This window comes from Centruroides sculpturatus, unplaced genomic scaffold (assembly GCF_000671375.1).
Source record: "Centruroides sculpturatus isolate CEXI.00-Female unplaced genomic scaffold, Cexi_2.0 scaffold62, whole genome shotgun sequence".
In the NCBI taxonomy this organism is placed as follows: domain Eukaryota; kingdom Metazoa; phylum Arthropoda; class Arachnida; order Scorpiones; family Buthidae; genus Centruroides; species Centruroides sculpturatus.
The window spans coordinates 496,753-514,002 of record NW_019384388.1 but is presented as its reverse complement, the minus strand read 5'-3'; the positions used below and the strand labels follow the sequence as shown (position 1 = coordinate 514,002).

The 17,250-nt window shown below is 30.3% G+C and overlaps 1 protein-coding gene across 1 annotated transcript; it reads right to left on the bottom strand.

The window, feature by feature from the left end:
• Nucleotides 1-2,144: 2,144 nt before the first annotated feature.
• On the bottom strand, nt 2,145-15,654 carry LOC111618145 (peptidyl-prolyl cis-trans isomerase B-like). Its single transcript, XM_023359606.1, has 5 exons — nt 15,496-15,654; nt 7,443-7,565; nt 4,109-4,217; nt 2,658-2,842; nt 2,145-2,582 (listed from the first exon to the last, which is right to left on the bottom strand). Exons 1-5 carry the CDS (start codon nt 15,595-15,597, stop codon nt 2,448-2,450), a joined length of 654 nt encoding a protein of 217 aa, XP_023215374.1. The 5' UTR covers nt 15,598-15,654; the 3' UTR covers nt 2,145-2,447.
• Between the last annotated feature and the right edge of the window lie 1,596 nt (nt 15,655-17,250).

The following is a 17,250-nucleotide window of genomic DNA, read 5'->3' as shown; positions in this document are numbered from 1 at the left end:
TCTCTTGAAAAATTTATTATCAACTCGTATTCGAATCTGGACACTACAGAGCTGGATCAAAGGGATTTCAATACTTAATCACACTACCCCCAAAAAGGCGTTAGTAAGACTTCAACGTAACAAAACCATAACTTAATGTTGATCCTTGGACTTGAGAATAGGATTTTCGAATTTGACTGTTGCTTTCGAAGATGAACTTGTTGTTTCATTGGTTGTGTGAATAGTTTTTCTCCTTTAACCTTGAATCGAGATTAATCCGACATAAATTCATATTTTAATCATACTAATTTAGGATTTTCTTAGTGTTACTTTCACCGAAATTTAATTTTTTCAAATTTCTAAATCTTATTTCTTAAGTTTTATACCTAACATTAGTTATGACGACTTCTTTTATTGGTTTTTTCTCCTGTTCTTACTGTTCTGAGAGCTTTTTAATTAATCAAATCCATCTTGGGTTCAGCCAGGCCCATAATTGGGCGACCGAGTGGAGTGGAACGGGGACGAACCATCCTCCAAAAACTTCTTGGAGTTTTTAGAACCATCCAGATTTGTTTCCGGGTTCCCCAGAGCAGAAAGCAGACACTCTTATTGCTCTTTTCCCATCCTGTGGGCACTAACAGATCCTTTTTCCTTATCCATCGTGGATTTGGCCAAACTACAATATTGTCGGTCTGAGGGTTAGGCCCGATCTACCATGAAAACTTTTTGATCGAACTCGAACCCGGATCAGAAAGTGATAGTAAACGATCCTAAATTAGAATGTCAACAAAACATCTTTAACTATCACCTACACAATTTCTGATTATTTTATTATTGACTTTCTACGCTATAGGCACTAAGAGCGTCCTTTTCAGATCCAGCCCACAAGGGGCCGGACATATTTGGATCCGATCTCCCCAAAAATGTTTGTTTTTTGACTTGATTTGATTCCAGATCCTCAGAGGTAGCTAACGACAGCTTCAGCAGCACTCAAAGACACTACACTATATATGGGAATACTTTTTAAGTGTCTCTAACCAAAACTCTGATTGACCAAAGCATCATATTGGTGAGCTTTAGTACTGTTTTTTACAGCAATTTGTTCTGCCTATTCTAGTATTTCACCAAATTTGGTTGCATTTCTACCGCTAAATCTCTCTCTAGACAGCATTGAATAGGGAAACCCAAAAATTAACGTGGAAACAAACAAGAAACTATAGAAAGTATTATATAACATTATTTAAATATATTAAATCCAATATCTGAATCCTAATATAATTAACTAAAAAGAAACTTATTTTTTACATTTCTTCAGTTTTATTACTTTTAATTTTGGTAGTATCCACATTTAAAGATTGGGCTCATTGATGATGATCTTGTATTCATTTTCTCACCATTACTTCCCATCATAATTTTAAACACTATGCAATAAAGTATTGCAATCTTCAGAAATTTAACTAATTTTCAAAAACATTGAAATTGTTTGATGGCATTTATAGTAAAAATAGCATGTCCAGAAGAGGGCAATCAGAGAGAACAATTGTCAATGACATAAGAATAATATCAATCCCCTTTTTTCATTTCTTACAAAATTCTTACCATGTAAATACTTGATTTTCATTAAATTTGCAATTAGGTTTTATTTTCTCACTAATAATTTTCTAAATATGTTTCAACAAGAAATATGTGAAATAAAACAGTTGAACCAGCGATTTAAATTTAGTACGAGATGGCATATTTATTATATAATGGGCTATGACTGTTGTTGTTTATATGTAATATGTGTGAACAAAGTTTAGAAAAATGTGATCATGAGCGACACTAAGATGCTAGCGGAACAAGTGCTAAACACTGACTGATGGAACACGCGCACAATTCAGATTTCCCCTCTCCTTGTCACTCGTTATGCCCATTTGTTGGGTGCAAACACAACTATTAATAGCATTTGGTGGTGTTAACTACTTGGCCAATGGTGGGCTCCTCAAAATTTGTGAAATACACTGTGTGCTTGTAATTAGCAGATTTAGAAAATTCTGACTGATATTGTTTGATTTAATAATAAACATGACAGCTATCTCAGAATTTGAAACTGAGAAAGGTTTCAATCACTATTTCAACATTATTATTTATAAAAACTTAAGATGAATATTTAATCTCAGACTAAATCATTGTTTTTAAAACAAAGTTTATTTCCAGTATGAGCAATGGAATGATTTGTATATCAAAAAGTTTCTAATTCACATATATACTGTACTTTTTTTTAGACAAAAAACAAAAAGATTTAAAAAAAATGTATATTCCACTACAGAGCTGTTTAACATATAATAAATTGTGACAATTAAGAACTATTGTATGGAATTTGTATTCTTAAATCAATACTTCACCATAGGAAATCACCAGAATTGTTAAATGCAGTGGAATCACAAATGAAACTGTTTACCATTTAGGCACTCTACTAATTTTTTATTTTATTCTGTTGCATCCGCTTTAGCAACAGAAAATGGTTTCTCTACTGCTATGGTACCACTATCTGCAATAATGACATCTTTGACGGGCTTGTCTCGTCCGTCCGTTTTTGTAGACTCGATCTTTCTTACGACATCCTAGATGTAGAAATAATTATTTTATTAATAAAGATAGAACGCTTTATATAATAATAAATTTATCAATTTTCTCACCATTCCTTTCAAGACTTTTCCAAATACTACATGCCTTCCATCCAACCAAGATGTCTTTTTAGTAGTGATAAAGAACTGAGAACCATTTGTATCTTTTCCGGCATTAGCCATGGAAAGCCATCCTGCTCCGTAATGTTTCAGCTTAAAATTTTCGTCTGCAAAACGTTCTCCGTAGATACTACGACCTGAAAGGTTTTCAAAATTTGTATAATTACAAAAACTTACTGTTTTCCCACTACTATTTTACTTATAAATAAAATATATCTAAAAAAACATTTTATAGAAAATTTCTTTAAGATAAAAAACAATCTACTTAATTTTTTTTGTGAAGAAGATTCACATAAAGTTAGAGTAAAAGATAAATCTAGAAAATATCTAATGTAAAAATCAATAGATGATTTATTGAAAGCTATTTAAATTTTTTTGTATAAACAGCACCTATGCCCATGGAAAGTGTCTTTTTTGTCCTGCACAAACATTCAACACCACTATAGACAGACAAAATATTTGAAATTCAAATCACTCAGTTGTTGTGACAAAATTAATTACAGTAGAGCATCGATTATCCGAATGTCAATCAACCAAAACGTCAATTAACCGAAGGCTTTCCAGTCGGCAAATTTAAATTTCTGCTAGTGCTGTGGAGCTGCAATCTTTGGCTTTGTCTTGGGCTATTCCAATATTATTTTTATTGGTGCGCGTGTTTTAGCTGGCAGCACTGGTGCGACCATGAGAGGGTATTTAAAGATGTGCCAGGATTTGAACGGATTTCAACATGGGATAGGTTAATACATTTTTTTTGTACATAATCGGTTATCTGAAAAATCGATTTTTCAAACAGCCCCAGTCTCCAATTGATTAGGATAATTGATGATCTACTGTAGTTGCCAGTGACATGAAAATTTAACACGAATGCATGGATGACAGCCACAATAATAGAGCTATATAATTTCAACAGAGAAATGTAAAAGAAAATGAGCAATTACTTATTGTGACAGAGTCACAGTGCCGGGCTGCAATTTTTAATCATTTTTAAAAATTTATTTAATTCAGAATATATGCTCTTCACCTCAAATTAGTAGTGTCTTGTCCCTATACATCATACTTTTCTGTTAGCAATAGTCATACTGGTCATTCATTAACTGTTTTCAGAGGAAACGTTTTTAATTGAAATAATGTGACTTCCAGTTTGTACCAGCATTTACAATTTGTTATAAAACTCATCCCTACCCTCAAAATTAAGCTTTTTTTCCATTTTATAATAGTTAAAAATATAAAAAGTTTTAAAATAAATTATGATAACAGATAGTGCTAACAAAATTTTAAATGTCAGGAAAGTTGAAACTAGTTGCTGGTTTCAAACTGCAAACCAAAAATAGAAATGTTTCTGAACAATCTACATATTCACTTATAATTGATAGACCTAAAATTAAATAGTGTATTAATTATACCTCCTGTTCCATCTCCTTTAGTGAAATCTCCACCTTGAATCATGAAATCCGAAATAACTCTGTGAAATATACTTCCTTTGTAGCCAACCAATCCACCATCTTTACTTTCCTGTATCATCAAATAAGCAGTAAATTAATATTTAATAAATGCTATTTACAATAAATAAATATATTAACATACTGAGAAATCATTTTAAAAATTCTCAATATAAATAAATCTTTTGAATGTATATGAAGTAGAGAGCATCGATTATCCAAAACAATTCGGGACTGGGGTTGTTCGAATAACTGATCATTTACAAAAAAATATAAATACAAAATTATATTGTATATAGTTTGTATCATACGTCTTACAAATACATACCTTATATAATGTAATACATTAAACTAGGCCTACAGTTCAGTTTGGCAGGGAGGGAAAGAGTGTTGCAACGCCACAGCCTTAGCAGCAAATTGGAATTTGCTGACTGGAACGCTTTCAGTTAACCAATGTTTCGGTTGATTGGTATTCAGATAATCAATGCTCTACCATATTAATATAGGTATTATTAGTTAATTTATGATGTGGCCAAAATCAACTTGAAGTGGCCATATGTCACTTCATGTGACAATCAGAAGCACCTACTAGTTCAAATCATCATTAATTATAATTTTTAACCCAGAAGCAGGCATGAAAGATGACCAATTAAAAAACAGAAGGAACTGGGTAGAGAATAACACCACAATATCTGTCAGAAAACTAATCAGTAATTTCTGACAGAACTTTAACAAGACAAGGACTACTGTAAAGTAATAAACAAGGAAGACTAAGACCTTTCTTCCTTGTAATTAAAGATGTATATAAATTAATGATTACCAGTGACAAATCTTATCATTATTAAAAAGATATACTAAATATAGTACATGTATAAAGGTTATTTTTTTTGTATGGATAAAGTTTTCTATTAAATAATTTAATACAGTTTTAAAGGAAACATTATTTTCTTCTAATATACAAAATGAATTGTAGAAAGCAAATGTACTATATTTATAAAACTCCAATTTTATCATGTTATGTCATATAACTTATCAGAAAACAATTATATAACATTTGGAAGAAACAAAAAGAAAATGAAAACACAAATTTACATTACAATAAAAACAGGAATATAATAACTTTGACAGCTAATGTAAGTACTAAACTTGCAGATTCTGAAACCATAAATGTGCTTTTTTAACATGGAGATGAAATTAAAGGAAGGCATAGTAAGTATAAAATATAACAGACAAGATGTTTCACATCTCATCTGTTATGTACAAGGATTCCATCTAATCACCCTCTAATAGAAGAAATCAGCCTTTAGAATACTGATCAGAAGGTGCACACCTATCACATTAATAAGATCAATAAAGATGATAATTTTTATTACAACAAATGACTTTCTTTAAATATTAGAGTTCTATTGCAGATAATCACAAAGTAAATAAAAAATTTTAAATTCAAAGAAAATCCTTTAGTTATTGAAATGTCTGTATTTAGTCAACTGAAACTTGTATATTGTTTACTTTTACATCTTCACTAGTTACCACTTTGTTTTAAAATTTTATTTTGCACTTAATTATTGATTTAAATGTCCAATTTGTTAGATATAAACTGACTGCTATATTTCCATCTGGAACAGTTTGTTCTTACTTGGGCAATCTGGTGGCTCTTGATTAGATACCAAACTCTATATTATATATACATATTTCTTTCCTTACGTTGCTAATCAGTAATATAAATCAGAAGACAAACATTGAAAGGTAAAACATCATCATCCTTTCAAGGTTATTTGGAAAATTCAATGAAAATATTTATCATATTTCTGAGCAAATAAGACATGTGCTTGTTTTTGCATTTTTGAAACACATTGGATTTACTTATACAAGTATTATACTGCTTTGTCAATGTAAATTAAATGCATATTGATATAGAAACTAATCACTAACAAAAATAAAAATGCTCCTAATATTATAAAAGTAATGAGTGTTTTTTTAAAGATATTTTGTAGAATATAGTGCCAATTGCATCCCTTCTGTAAGAGTATGTTTTTATATGCACAGAAATAAAGTAATTAAAGCACAATTTTGCTAACCATTATATATATATATTTATTTATTTAAAATTATTTTTATGACTCAATATCAAGCATAAGATTATATTCATAATACTGAACTTTAAGTTTTATTAAATTTGCTAAGCATTGATGTAAAATTACAATTATAAATTATAATTAGTACCCAAATTTTTCTGTGTGCCAAATTTCTCATAAGTCATAAGTAGACAAGCCAAAAATATTTGGCCCAGGGGATATAGTTTCAGCCCATAGTATGCACTAAGTCTATCAAATTAATCAAGATATGATCATTATGAGTCATATTTCTCGTAACCATGTTAAAATAATGCTTAATTCATGTTCATATAAAAAGTAATGTTTATTACAAAACTTAAGATATATGCCATTAAAACTTGAAAAAACCCAAACTAAAATATTTACTCAATTTTCTGAATGAAGACAAGCATAAAATAATTATCTTACAGACAGTTTATAGTTACAGAAACATAATTAAAAGAGAGAGAAAAAGCCTAAAAGGTCAATGCTTATATTTCAATTGTGTTCCTAGCTTGATGGACATATAAGTAACAATTGCTATAAGTTTGTCTTTACAGTAGTTTGTTTTACTTATTATCATATATAATCTAATACAATTGGCATACCTACTATAAATACTGTACATGATTAATTTATCATTGCAAATGAAACATCTGAAACCATAAGTTGTTTCTCTATAAAGATATTCCACACATTAAAATCTGCTGATTGTCAAATAATTGCCTTTCATCAAAGTATGTGCCAAATTGTTTACAGAGCACACATATACACAATTATTTGCCAAGCATCAGTTTGTTGTGGGAAATACAATGTTTGCCCGAGATTTATCCCTATAATATACCGACAAGGAATGGGAAATGGCAAATATTGATTATTAGTCACGGGTAAATTATCCACAGTATTCAGTATTGGCCAAACGTTTGCTCGGCATTCAGCAAATACTGAATGTACAGAGCTGCCTTAATATACAGGTCTTATGCTATTTTCTGGATGTCATTTCTTTGAAAGCAATAAACCAAAATAATGTGTAGCACTTTCAAAACACTTTTAACCATTCTAAAAATATATCTTGATTAATCATATTAAAAATTTAAAATGAATAATCAAAGCATTCATTGAAATAGTTTATAAATTTCTGATAAAAATAAGAATTATATAACAATTGCCAATTTGTTCCATAATTCAATTATATAAATTCTTACCTCTGTTGTATGCTTTGTGCTTAACTCCACAAAGTTTTTCACTGTTTTTGGTACAGTTTTACCAAATAAGCCAATCTCAATCCTGCCGGCAGGTTCGCCACCAATCGTAATATCAAAATATACCTGAAATAAAAAAAATACCATATGAAATAAAATAAAAATTAAATTTAGAGTAGACATACAATAAATATATTAAATAAAGAGTTTATTACAATAAAGTCTAATGGTATGTGTGTGTATATATATATATATATATATTTTTAAAACTCTTTCTGCCCTGTATGCACTAAGAAGTCCTTTTTAACAATTCCATTGTGGGTTCAGGCAGGCTCACAATGGGGTTGCCAGGTTGTAAGAGACAGGACTTGACATATTCAGATGTATCACTCCCAATAAACTTCTGGGTATTTTTTGACCTGTCTGGATTCGATCCTGGATTTCCAGAATCATAAGCTGCTACCTGAATCATTTGGTCATCCAGCTGTGCATTAATGATATTGGAAACATTCCAAATTTTTAGATAAGCCTCAGTTATAGTTTATCGTATCCTTTCATCAAATTTATCCTTTATCTAGGTGTATTTGAAAATTATTAGCCTACTCAGCAATTATATTAAATCTTTTTCATCATGTAATGCTGAAAAGTCACTATCAATAGATATTAACACTACAGAATTTGATATTTAAGATTTATCATGATTATATTTAAAATTTTAAAAAATTTTACGACTATATTTCACGATGACTGTCATTTAATTATCTTAGCAATAATGTATATAGTAAACAGAAAATTGAATATTGTAGATAATTAAATTACAGAATTTCATTTAAACCTGATGATAATGGCTTATTTCAAGTTTAATGTTAATAATCTAATAGAACTAAATAATAGACTCAATGAAGGAATCAAATCACCACTTCCAAACAGGATTTTAGCTGTCTTTAAAATATGTCTCAGTTAACTAAGTTTTGTACAAATAATAAATTAAAACAACACAAAAATCCAGCAAATAAAAAGTTTTCAACTGACTTTATCTGCCATTATCAGGTTTATAATGAAAATACCATTGAACATAAACAGAATTTTTCATAAACATTTCATTAAAAAACATAACATAAAACATAAACATTTCATTAAAAAGATTGCCACTCGTACATTAAAGAACTTGTTACATTATTTCGAAACTAATTTCCCATGCAAGTGAAATTGTGTCCCTGTATTTCTTATTTGTGCTAATAAATGTTTGTATCAAAAAACTGGTAATGTTTCATATTATATTTCTTTAAATATGTAAAATGAATAAATGCCTTTTTATAGAAAATATAAAAACTCAATATCAAAAACACATTCTAATTAGATTAAATTCATTTTATATTATGGAGTTGTTCTGATAAAATAATTTTTTTGATTATGTTTCTCGAGTAAACGAAAGTATGGTCTGACTAATACAAAATGGCAGATCAATTTAGCATATATTTATCATATTAAAATAGTATAGTAATATATCAATTATGTGAAAAATCAATTAACTAAATTCAACTTCAGGGTATACTAATTCCAGAAATTATGAAGTTTTTATGTAAGAACTATTGTCGATCATCTGTAGGTTCGCTATTGAGCTATTTCATTATCTGTGCCGACGTTCGGTTCTCACTTATTACATTACAAACTGAAAAATATGACTAATCAGTCACGGACATCTAACACATCAAATGCTTCACTGTTCCTGCACAAAGCGAAACATTTGATGATGTAATTAGAAATGCAACCCGAAGCAGGTTTTTCAACTCAGATGATTAAACAAACCAGGGATTTAACAGAGTTAAAAAGAAAAGAACTAATGTGAAAGGTGAATAAGTGACTTCTTTCAAAAACAGAACTGCAATAAATAATTTTACTTGAGTATTAAATGTAATATTAATTTTACTGTTATGTATTTTTTCATTTTGAATTCAAATTTCATCTGTATGTTAGAGATTACAGTGAAAGACTAATCCTTAGTTTTAATTAATTAGACAACTTTTTAAATTTTATGATCAATTATAGATATTAAATTTCTACGCCTTACTTTTGTTTTACAATTTTGTTAGAATTACAATTAATTAATAGTTATATTTTATTTAAGGAATTTATCTTTTTATTTTTTTCCTATGATCTGTAATTGATTATCGAAAACTGTTCTGCTCCATATATTTCAGATAATTCATGCTTTACTGTACTTTCGATCTAGATACAGTTTAGATCAAATCATCAGACAAATAAAATAATTTTTTGCAGGTTTCAAGATAGATATTTTTATTATAAATGTTAGCACAGTACAACCTGTCTAAAATTTGAAGGTGTTTCAATAAGTAACGCCTTTTATATTTTTAAACAAATGTTTTAATGTGTACGCAAAAATGTGAATATAGTAAATGAAGTTCAAATTTCTGGCAACACTACTGCATGATAGGAACATTTGTGTTGTCTGTCGGACATTTCTGACAAATGGAAAGAAAATAGCATGCACGCTATGATCGTCCACGCTCCAAGAGCAGCAAAGTGTTATTTATTTTCTATGGGCAGGTGGCAAGAAATGTGAACAAATTCATGTGGAAATGCAGAAAGTGTACAGTGACAATTGCATGGTGCACAAAATGCTTAAAATGGTCGTCAGTGTGTGATTGATGAGCACAGGTCAGGTCGTCCAGTAAGTGCAGCTTTGCCTCAAACAGTTACTGTTGTTGATCAAATGATTCAAAGCAACTGCCACATTCGCTTGAAGATGCTGTCGGAAAAATTGTTTGGTGTCTTGTATAGTCTTTTGAAGAAATTCCTGGCTGGAGAGAGGTTCCATTCCAACAAGGACATTAAATCAGTTGTTCGCAGATGGTTGTATGGCCAGGAACTGGCGTTCTATAATGCAGGCATCTTCAAGCAGTGTACCTGCTTGAAGATGCCAGCATTATAGAACGCCAATTCCTGGGTCAAACGCTTGAACCTGAATGGTTCCTATCTCGAGAAGTAGCCTAATCCACATATTTCATTTTGTGTATTTTGTATTTTCCATATGCATTAAAACTTTTGCTTAAAAAAAATAAAAGGTGTTACTTATTGAAACCCTCTTGTAGAAAACATTCTTCAGGATGGAGAGATTTTCTACATTAAAGCTTACTATAAGCCAGAAATCTGTGCAATATGGAAACAGAAGAGGTTTTGGATATAAAGAACACTACCTGGATGATGCAAAAAATTAAAATTTCACCTGTAGACAAATAAGTAAACTTCTTTCTAGTTAAAATAGTCATCACAGAACATAAACTACATTCCAAGAACAATTTTGAACCTTGTGAGAGAAATGATGAGGGGAATACATGGATACATGGTCTTTGTTGGAATCAAAAAGGGACAGAATTGAATGAATTTCCAAGAATCAAGTTAATTCATGAAAATGATGAGAAATAGTAGTAAAACATTGTTATTAATTTACTTTATCCAGAGTAGTTAGTAACTAACTAGTATTCAAAATAGTACCGAGTATTCAAAAACAAGCTGATTAATTACAGAGATTGAAGTTAACAACCATAGTATAGTATTAAAATTCCTCAAGAAGCCCGATCACAGAATAATTTGGTCTCTGTTACTGTAATGTGACTAGGATTTCCTACAGCAGAGAAAAAAAGTAATTTTTGGTACTCAAATTGGCTTGTCCACTGTCATCTAAGTTCATAAGAATTGTACTGAGAAGAATTTGAACACAGCACAAGTTCTTGGGAAGATTGAGAACCTTTTGCAATTGGATAGTTCTCAATAGCATTTGAATACTTCATCTTTAGTTGGAATCACTTTAGATCAATTTGAATCAAGGCATCTAGTATACTAATAAAATTTGTGTGTGTGTGTGAAAAATGAACATAACTGCATGAAATTTATCTGTAGTTTAAATTAAAGAAAAAAAAGGAAAATATACTGAAACGTGTTCAAAACAGAAACAAATACTTTGGTACTATCTAATTCTGATTTACATAGGTTTTAATGTACACTAAACTTTTCAAGTAAACAGAATAGATATTGTGTTTTGTGCTAGTGCATTTTTCTGAAAGATGGACTTATCACACTGGATTAAACACAAAACAGAAGTCTTTGTCTGTTTTTGAGAAAAGTGCACTAGCACAAAACATACAAAATAAGACAATGAACAAAAGCAAAATAATACAGAATAGATATTATATGAACAATATTATATTATTATATACATGATAGAGTGGAATAAATTACTCTTCTGAATTATATAAAACAGCTATTTTTAAAATAATTTTAACTTTTTATTTATGACGTTGACTTTGTAATTTATCACACACTTAAAAATGGCAGTTCATGCTAGAAAATCAATCATAAAGTAACATTCATTACACACAAAAATGTTTAAAGAGGGGTTTATTTAATGCAAGTTGAAGTTGAAAGTTAAACAGAACAGTTTATGTAAAGAAAGGGATGTGTTTAAACATCTTTATTTTAACTTTAGTTTGTCTTAGATTCAATTTACATTAGTTTTAAAATCACTCAGATTATCCCGATAACACTATATTTAATAACAGGCATGCAAAAAATTCAAACTTTTTAATCATAAATAGTACTGTTTCTTCACTTTTGCTATTCAGCTTACAAAAACCAACAAAATTAAAAAAGTTTTTTTGTTATAATTTATTATGAAAATCTGTAACTCAATACAAATGATTTACATTTTAAGAATTTGTAGTTTTTTAAAATTTATAGTATAGAATTTATATATAGGCATATGACAAACTGAAATATATAAACTAATATAAAGAGTATGTGAGTTTATCAATCTAAAATTGCTAAAACTTTTACATTTCCATTTTTCATTAGCAGATTAAAGTACAATTGTAAAAACTGACAAAATTACCTTAGAAATTACAGTAGAACCTTCTTATAGTAAACAGATATTGTCATCAAAATTAAATGTCCTATACTATGAAAGTTGTTAATAATTAAAATGTATAACTTGAAGATTTATTAAATTGCTTTAATATGTACTTTAAATATCAGATTGAATAAAGCTAGAATTTCTACTAATTGTAATTATATTAATTTGCATCATTCAATAATATCAGTATATCTGAATGCAAAAAGTGATTACAATGAGCAGATTCTAGTGTACTTGCTAGGGTTTCCAAAGATAATTACATATGGATATAAAAATCAAAAGGAAACTCAACACATTCAGTATTCACAAATTGCCGAATACAAACACTTGGGCAAATACTTTGACTAAAGGTATTTGCCCAAGTGTTTGTTATGTGGCAAACACACAAAATTTGCCAATCACCAGTTTGTTGTAAGAATTAAAAATGACATTTGATTTGATACAATATACCAACAATGAGTGGAAAATGGCAAATACCAAATATTTGTCAAGCAAAGTAACAAATAAATCATCCACAGTACTTGGTATAGGTCAAAGTTTGCTCAGCATTCAGCAAATACTAAATGTGTGAAGCATCCAAAAAAGCATAAAAATTATTTATCATCCAGGGCCAGGATTTATGAATGTCTTATAAGAAGATACAGTGTACATCTCTCCTATATCCTAAGTCAGTGTTTTTCAACCTGTGGGTTGCAACCCCCAAGGGGGTCGCGAAGCCTTACACGGGGGGTCGCGGGTAAAAGAAAAAGACAAGTGTTTGTAGGTCCTACACTATATTAAAAAAACTACAAATTCAGCGAGAATTATGGCCCACCCCAGAAAATGATAGCGGAAAAAGTGTTGAGCTGATCTGCAAAAAGAAATAAAAATTAGAAACGTAGAAGCTGAAAATTCTGATCCTAAACAAAAAAAAAAAAAAAAAAAAAAGGTCAACATCTTCCTGTGCCGAATGTTATAATTAAAGGAAGTTTTCATACTTTATGTGTGTTAAGTTATTGTCGATTCTGAAATTTTCACTTTAATCAACAATACAGTAGAGCCTCGATTATCCGACCCCCGATTAACCGACACCTCAGTTAACCGACCGTCCTAGTCGGCAAATTTCAAATGTCCGCTAGTGATGTGGCGCTACAATATTTGGCTATGTCTTGGCTACTTTAATATTATTTTTACGTGTTTTAGCTGGCAACACTCATTCGACCATGAAAGGGAGCCAGTGTTTAAACAACGCTTAATTTTCTAATTTTTAACAATACAATAGCGACGATTATTATTTTAAAAAATTTTTGTTAGGCTTAACATTGATGAAAATTCAACGCCAAGTAGGTTAATAGCAATATACTAATATACTAATTACATGGGATATAATAATATACTACACTAATAATGGATTTTTTTGTACTTTTCGGTTATCCGACTTTTCAATTATCCGACCAACCCCTGTCCCCAATTGAGTCGGATAATCGAGGCTCTACTGTAATTTGTCTCAACAGAGAGAAAATTAAATACATAGTTTTTAAAATCACTGATATAGTTTTAATATGGCCCTAGGGGGGTCGCCAGAATTTTTTAACTTGTAAAGGGGTCGCGTATTCAAGAAGGTTGAAAAACACTGTCCTAAGTTATGAGAAACTAATGCTATTTTATATTTTGTATTCACAAAACATGTCAGAACTTATGAGGAAAAATAAAATAATTGGCAATAAGAATATGTCTTATGACACCACTAGTGACCACTTCTGTTTTAATAGAGCCAATAGGAAGATGTTTCAGAATTTTTCCACTGCACGTAGTAATTAATCTGTGGTCTGAAAAAAGGTAACATTTTATTTCTTCAAAATTAAAATGGATAACTAAACTGTAACTGACATAGGTGTGGAATGAAATCATCCCAAAATTGATACTGGTAATAGAAATATTGAAGAAGTTTGAAAGAAAAAATTGACACACACTCAGCTTTTTTGTTTAAAAAAAAACTAACAAATAAGAATTTTTCGAACAATATTCTATTTTCTTTCTTGGTGGAATACCAGCTATGTAGTGTTACAGATGAAGGATTATGGAATTTCCAAGAATTTTCTAATCATTCTATTAACAGTTTTAATTCATAACACCTTGGAAGTTTCATATGAAAAAAAGTTTAGAAGAAACAATAATAAAAAATGATCAACTCAATTATTTATCGACAGAACCAAAGACTCAACCACCAATACATTTACTTACAAAAGCTCTTATTGTATGTAGTAGTTACGAGACTTTTTACAATATTGTAGCTTAAGATGTGCTTCACAAACACAAGACTTTCTTCATCTGTCAACTTACAAGAATTTTATTGGCTGCGTTCAGTTTTGTATCTGTTGAGTACTTTTCTGCCAAACGCCCTTCACAGTAGCGCTGTTTTGGAACGTGTTTGGTATTTCAACATCACATTTAGTAGCATCTTTCATTTACACTACGTATTGCACCCGAAACTGACCAACAATGGCCGCTTTTTGTTCCAATGCATACGTCACTCGTTGTTCAGATGTAAATATGTAACAGCTACCGACTGAAACACCTTGCTCAGTTACAACTGTTGACTCTGCCGAATACAACCATTGTAACTTACAAGGTGTTTGTGAATCCAGGCCTGAGATCTTCAATGTATTAAGATGCATTTAATCCAAAGGCAGGTTTACAAACTTGCCTACTTGAATTTTATCAATAACAAGAGCTCGATCCGCTAAGTACTTCCAATTTCCGAGACGCAATCATACAATATTAAAAAAATCTGTTATGGAAGCTTTTACCCATACATCCCTATTGTAAAACATATGTTAGTGGAAATTTATAAATTTTAACATTTATAAATTAAGAAATGGTCATTTATGTTTATAATGAAGCTATATTATGAATCTGTATGCTTTATAATTATAGTAATACTTGTAAATAAGTATTTTATTTAGTTTCAATACTTAAACAAAACATAATAAGAGGTTTATTGATAGGAGTTAATTTTAGATCATTTTTATATACATTTATATGAGACAATTTACCTAAAGGTAACACCTACCGATTCATACATTATGCATGATATTAAAATTACCTTTATAAAATACTTAAGATACAATTAGAAACGAAACTTACAATATCAGTTACTTTCGGTCCTTTCGGTTTATCTTTACTTTCTTCTAACGCGAAACAACTAATGAATAATTGAAAAATAAAAAAGTAAATGAAGTTCTTCATGTTGCCGGTATCACTCAAAACACATTGACATTACGCTATGCATCGTGGGATTAGAAATCGTATACATGTGGACGTCCTCTATTGGACGATTTCGGTAACGTCATCAAGTAATTGTCTTTTTCGAATAAAAATTTACTAAAGTTTATTAATCTCGTTATTTTTTAATAAATATCAAGCTCTGAGTTAAATTATTTATTAATATATTTGAGTAATTGTAATTAATAAACTTTTTTATTGGCTGAATAAATATATTTTTCCCCGTTTTTTCCCTTAATCTCAACTACCGCAGCGCCAATAGCGACAAAAAATACAATTAAATAATTTGAGTGAATAACTTAGTTAAAATCTATTTAATAAATTAAAAAAAATTGCTGTTAATAGAATTTTTTAATGAAAAATATAAAAGCAGAAAATAATTCAGTCCCCGACCACCCGGCCGCCCCATTGTGGGCCTGGCCGAACCCATAATGGCTTGCTAATAGAAGCCCTCTTAGTGCCCACAGGGTGGAAGGAGTTAAAAATGAAGAGAATGTGAACAAACTTGTATTTCCTTTAATTTTAATGCTGTGGGAGATAATTTACGGATTTGGATTTCTAATTGTATCTCTGCTCCTCATCATAGATGTAGGCATAATACTACATGAAAACATGTCATCACTGCGTGAAATGATGGAAGAGGCCATAGAGAATGGAGAACCATTTTCGCTTTGTAATTCAGAAGAATGCTTATTATTGCGATGTTCTACTCGATATGGACGAAATGATTAGTCTAATTTTGGCAGTTTATTATATTTATCAGGTGGCAATCACTGTAACAGCTTTCTACATTGGAATATACGGCGAACACAGCGAAGTATGCATTCATATATGGAGGAATTCTTAGCAATATTATTTTTACTTTTTCAACTCTTCTAACTACAGAAATACCGAAAAGCGCAAGTTTCTATTTATTCTCTTTGATAAAATCTTTTTGTTTTATAATTTTCTCTTAACCTTTCTGCCTAATTGAGTGAAATTCTTTTTTCTATGAAGATTTCCTGTTATCAATTATACTTATCTAAGTTAATAGGGTTTATTACTAGAGCAACGTCTCATATACAATTTTTAAGCGTGGCATTTTCTTTGTAAATTTTATGTTGTAAGAATTTACACGATTATTGGTTTTATTCAGCGGTTCCCCACAATTATAACTGAGCAAAGGTGTTTTAATCGGTAGATCATACGTAACAAAGTGGATCTGCAGAACGACTAGTGACCTATGAGTTCAGCAGAAAAATATTCAACAAGTTCAGAACTGTTCAGTGTGTTAACGCCATCGCCAACTGTCAAGCGATTCTTTAAAATCATCGGTCATCGCATCCAGTTTCCCAATCTTTAAAGAAGACTATTTTGTTCGTAGTGTAAGTTATTTTATGGCAAAAATAAACGGTTTTTGTAAGGACACGTGTCATCTTTGTCTCCAGCATCGCCACCCACATACGATCATTCCGTAAGCTTTTCCTGACGCGCAATTAACTGTTTGCCCCTGGAAGTCGGCTTTCTTACAACTGTCATCGTCATCACCATCCCGGAAAACAACTTTTCCATACTCGAATTGATTTTTTACCACTGGTATCTGAGTAATGTTCAAAATTTCTTCATACACCTTGCCAT

Coding starts and splice junctions, on each gene's coding strand:
- LOC111618145 (XM_023359606.1), bottom strand. CDS start 15,597: ATGAAGAACTTCATTTACTTTTTTATTTTTCAATTATTCATTAGTTGT. Junction 7,566..15,495: donor GACCGAAAGTAACTGATATT/GTAAGTTTCGTT, acceptor TTTTTATTTCAG/GTATATTTTGATATTACGAT. Junction 2,583..2,657: donor GAAAAGTCTTGAAAGGAATG/GTGAGAAAATTG, acceptor TTCTACATCTAG/GATGTCGTAAGAAAGATCGA.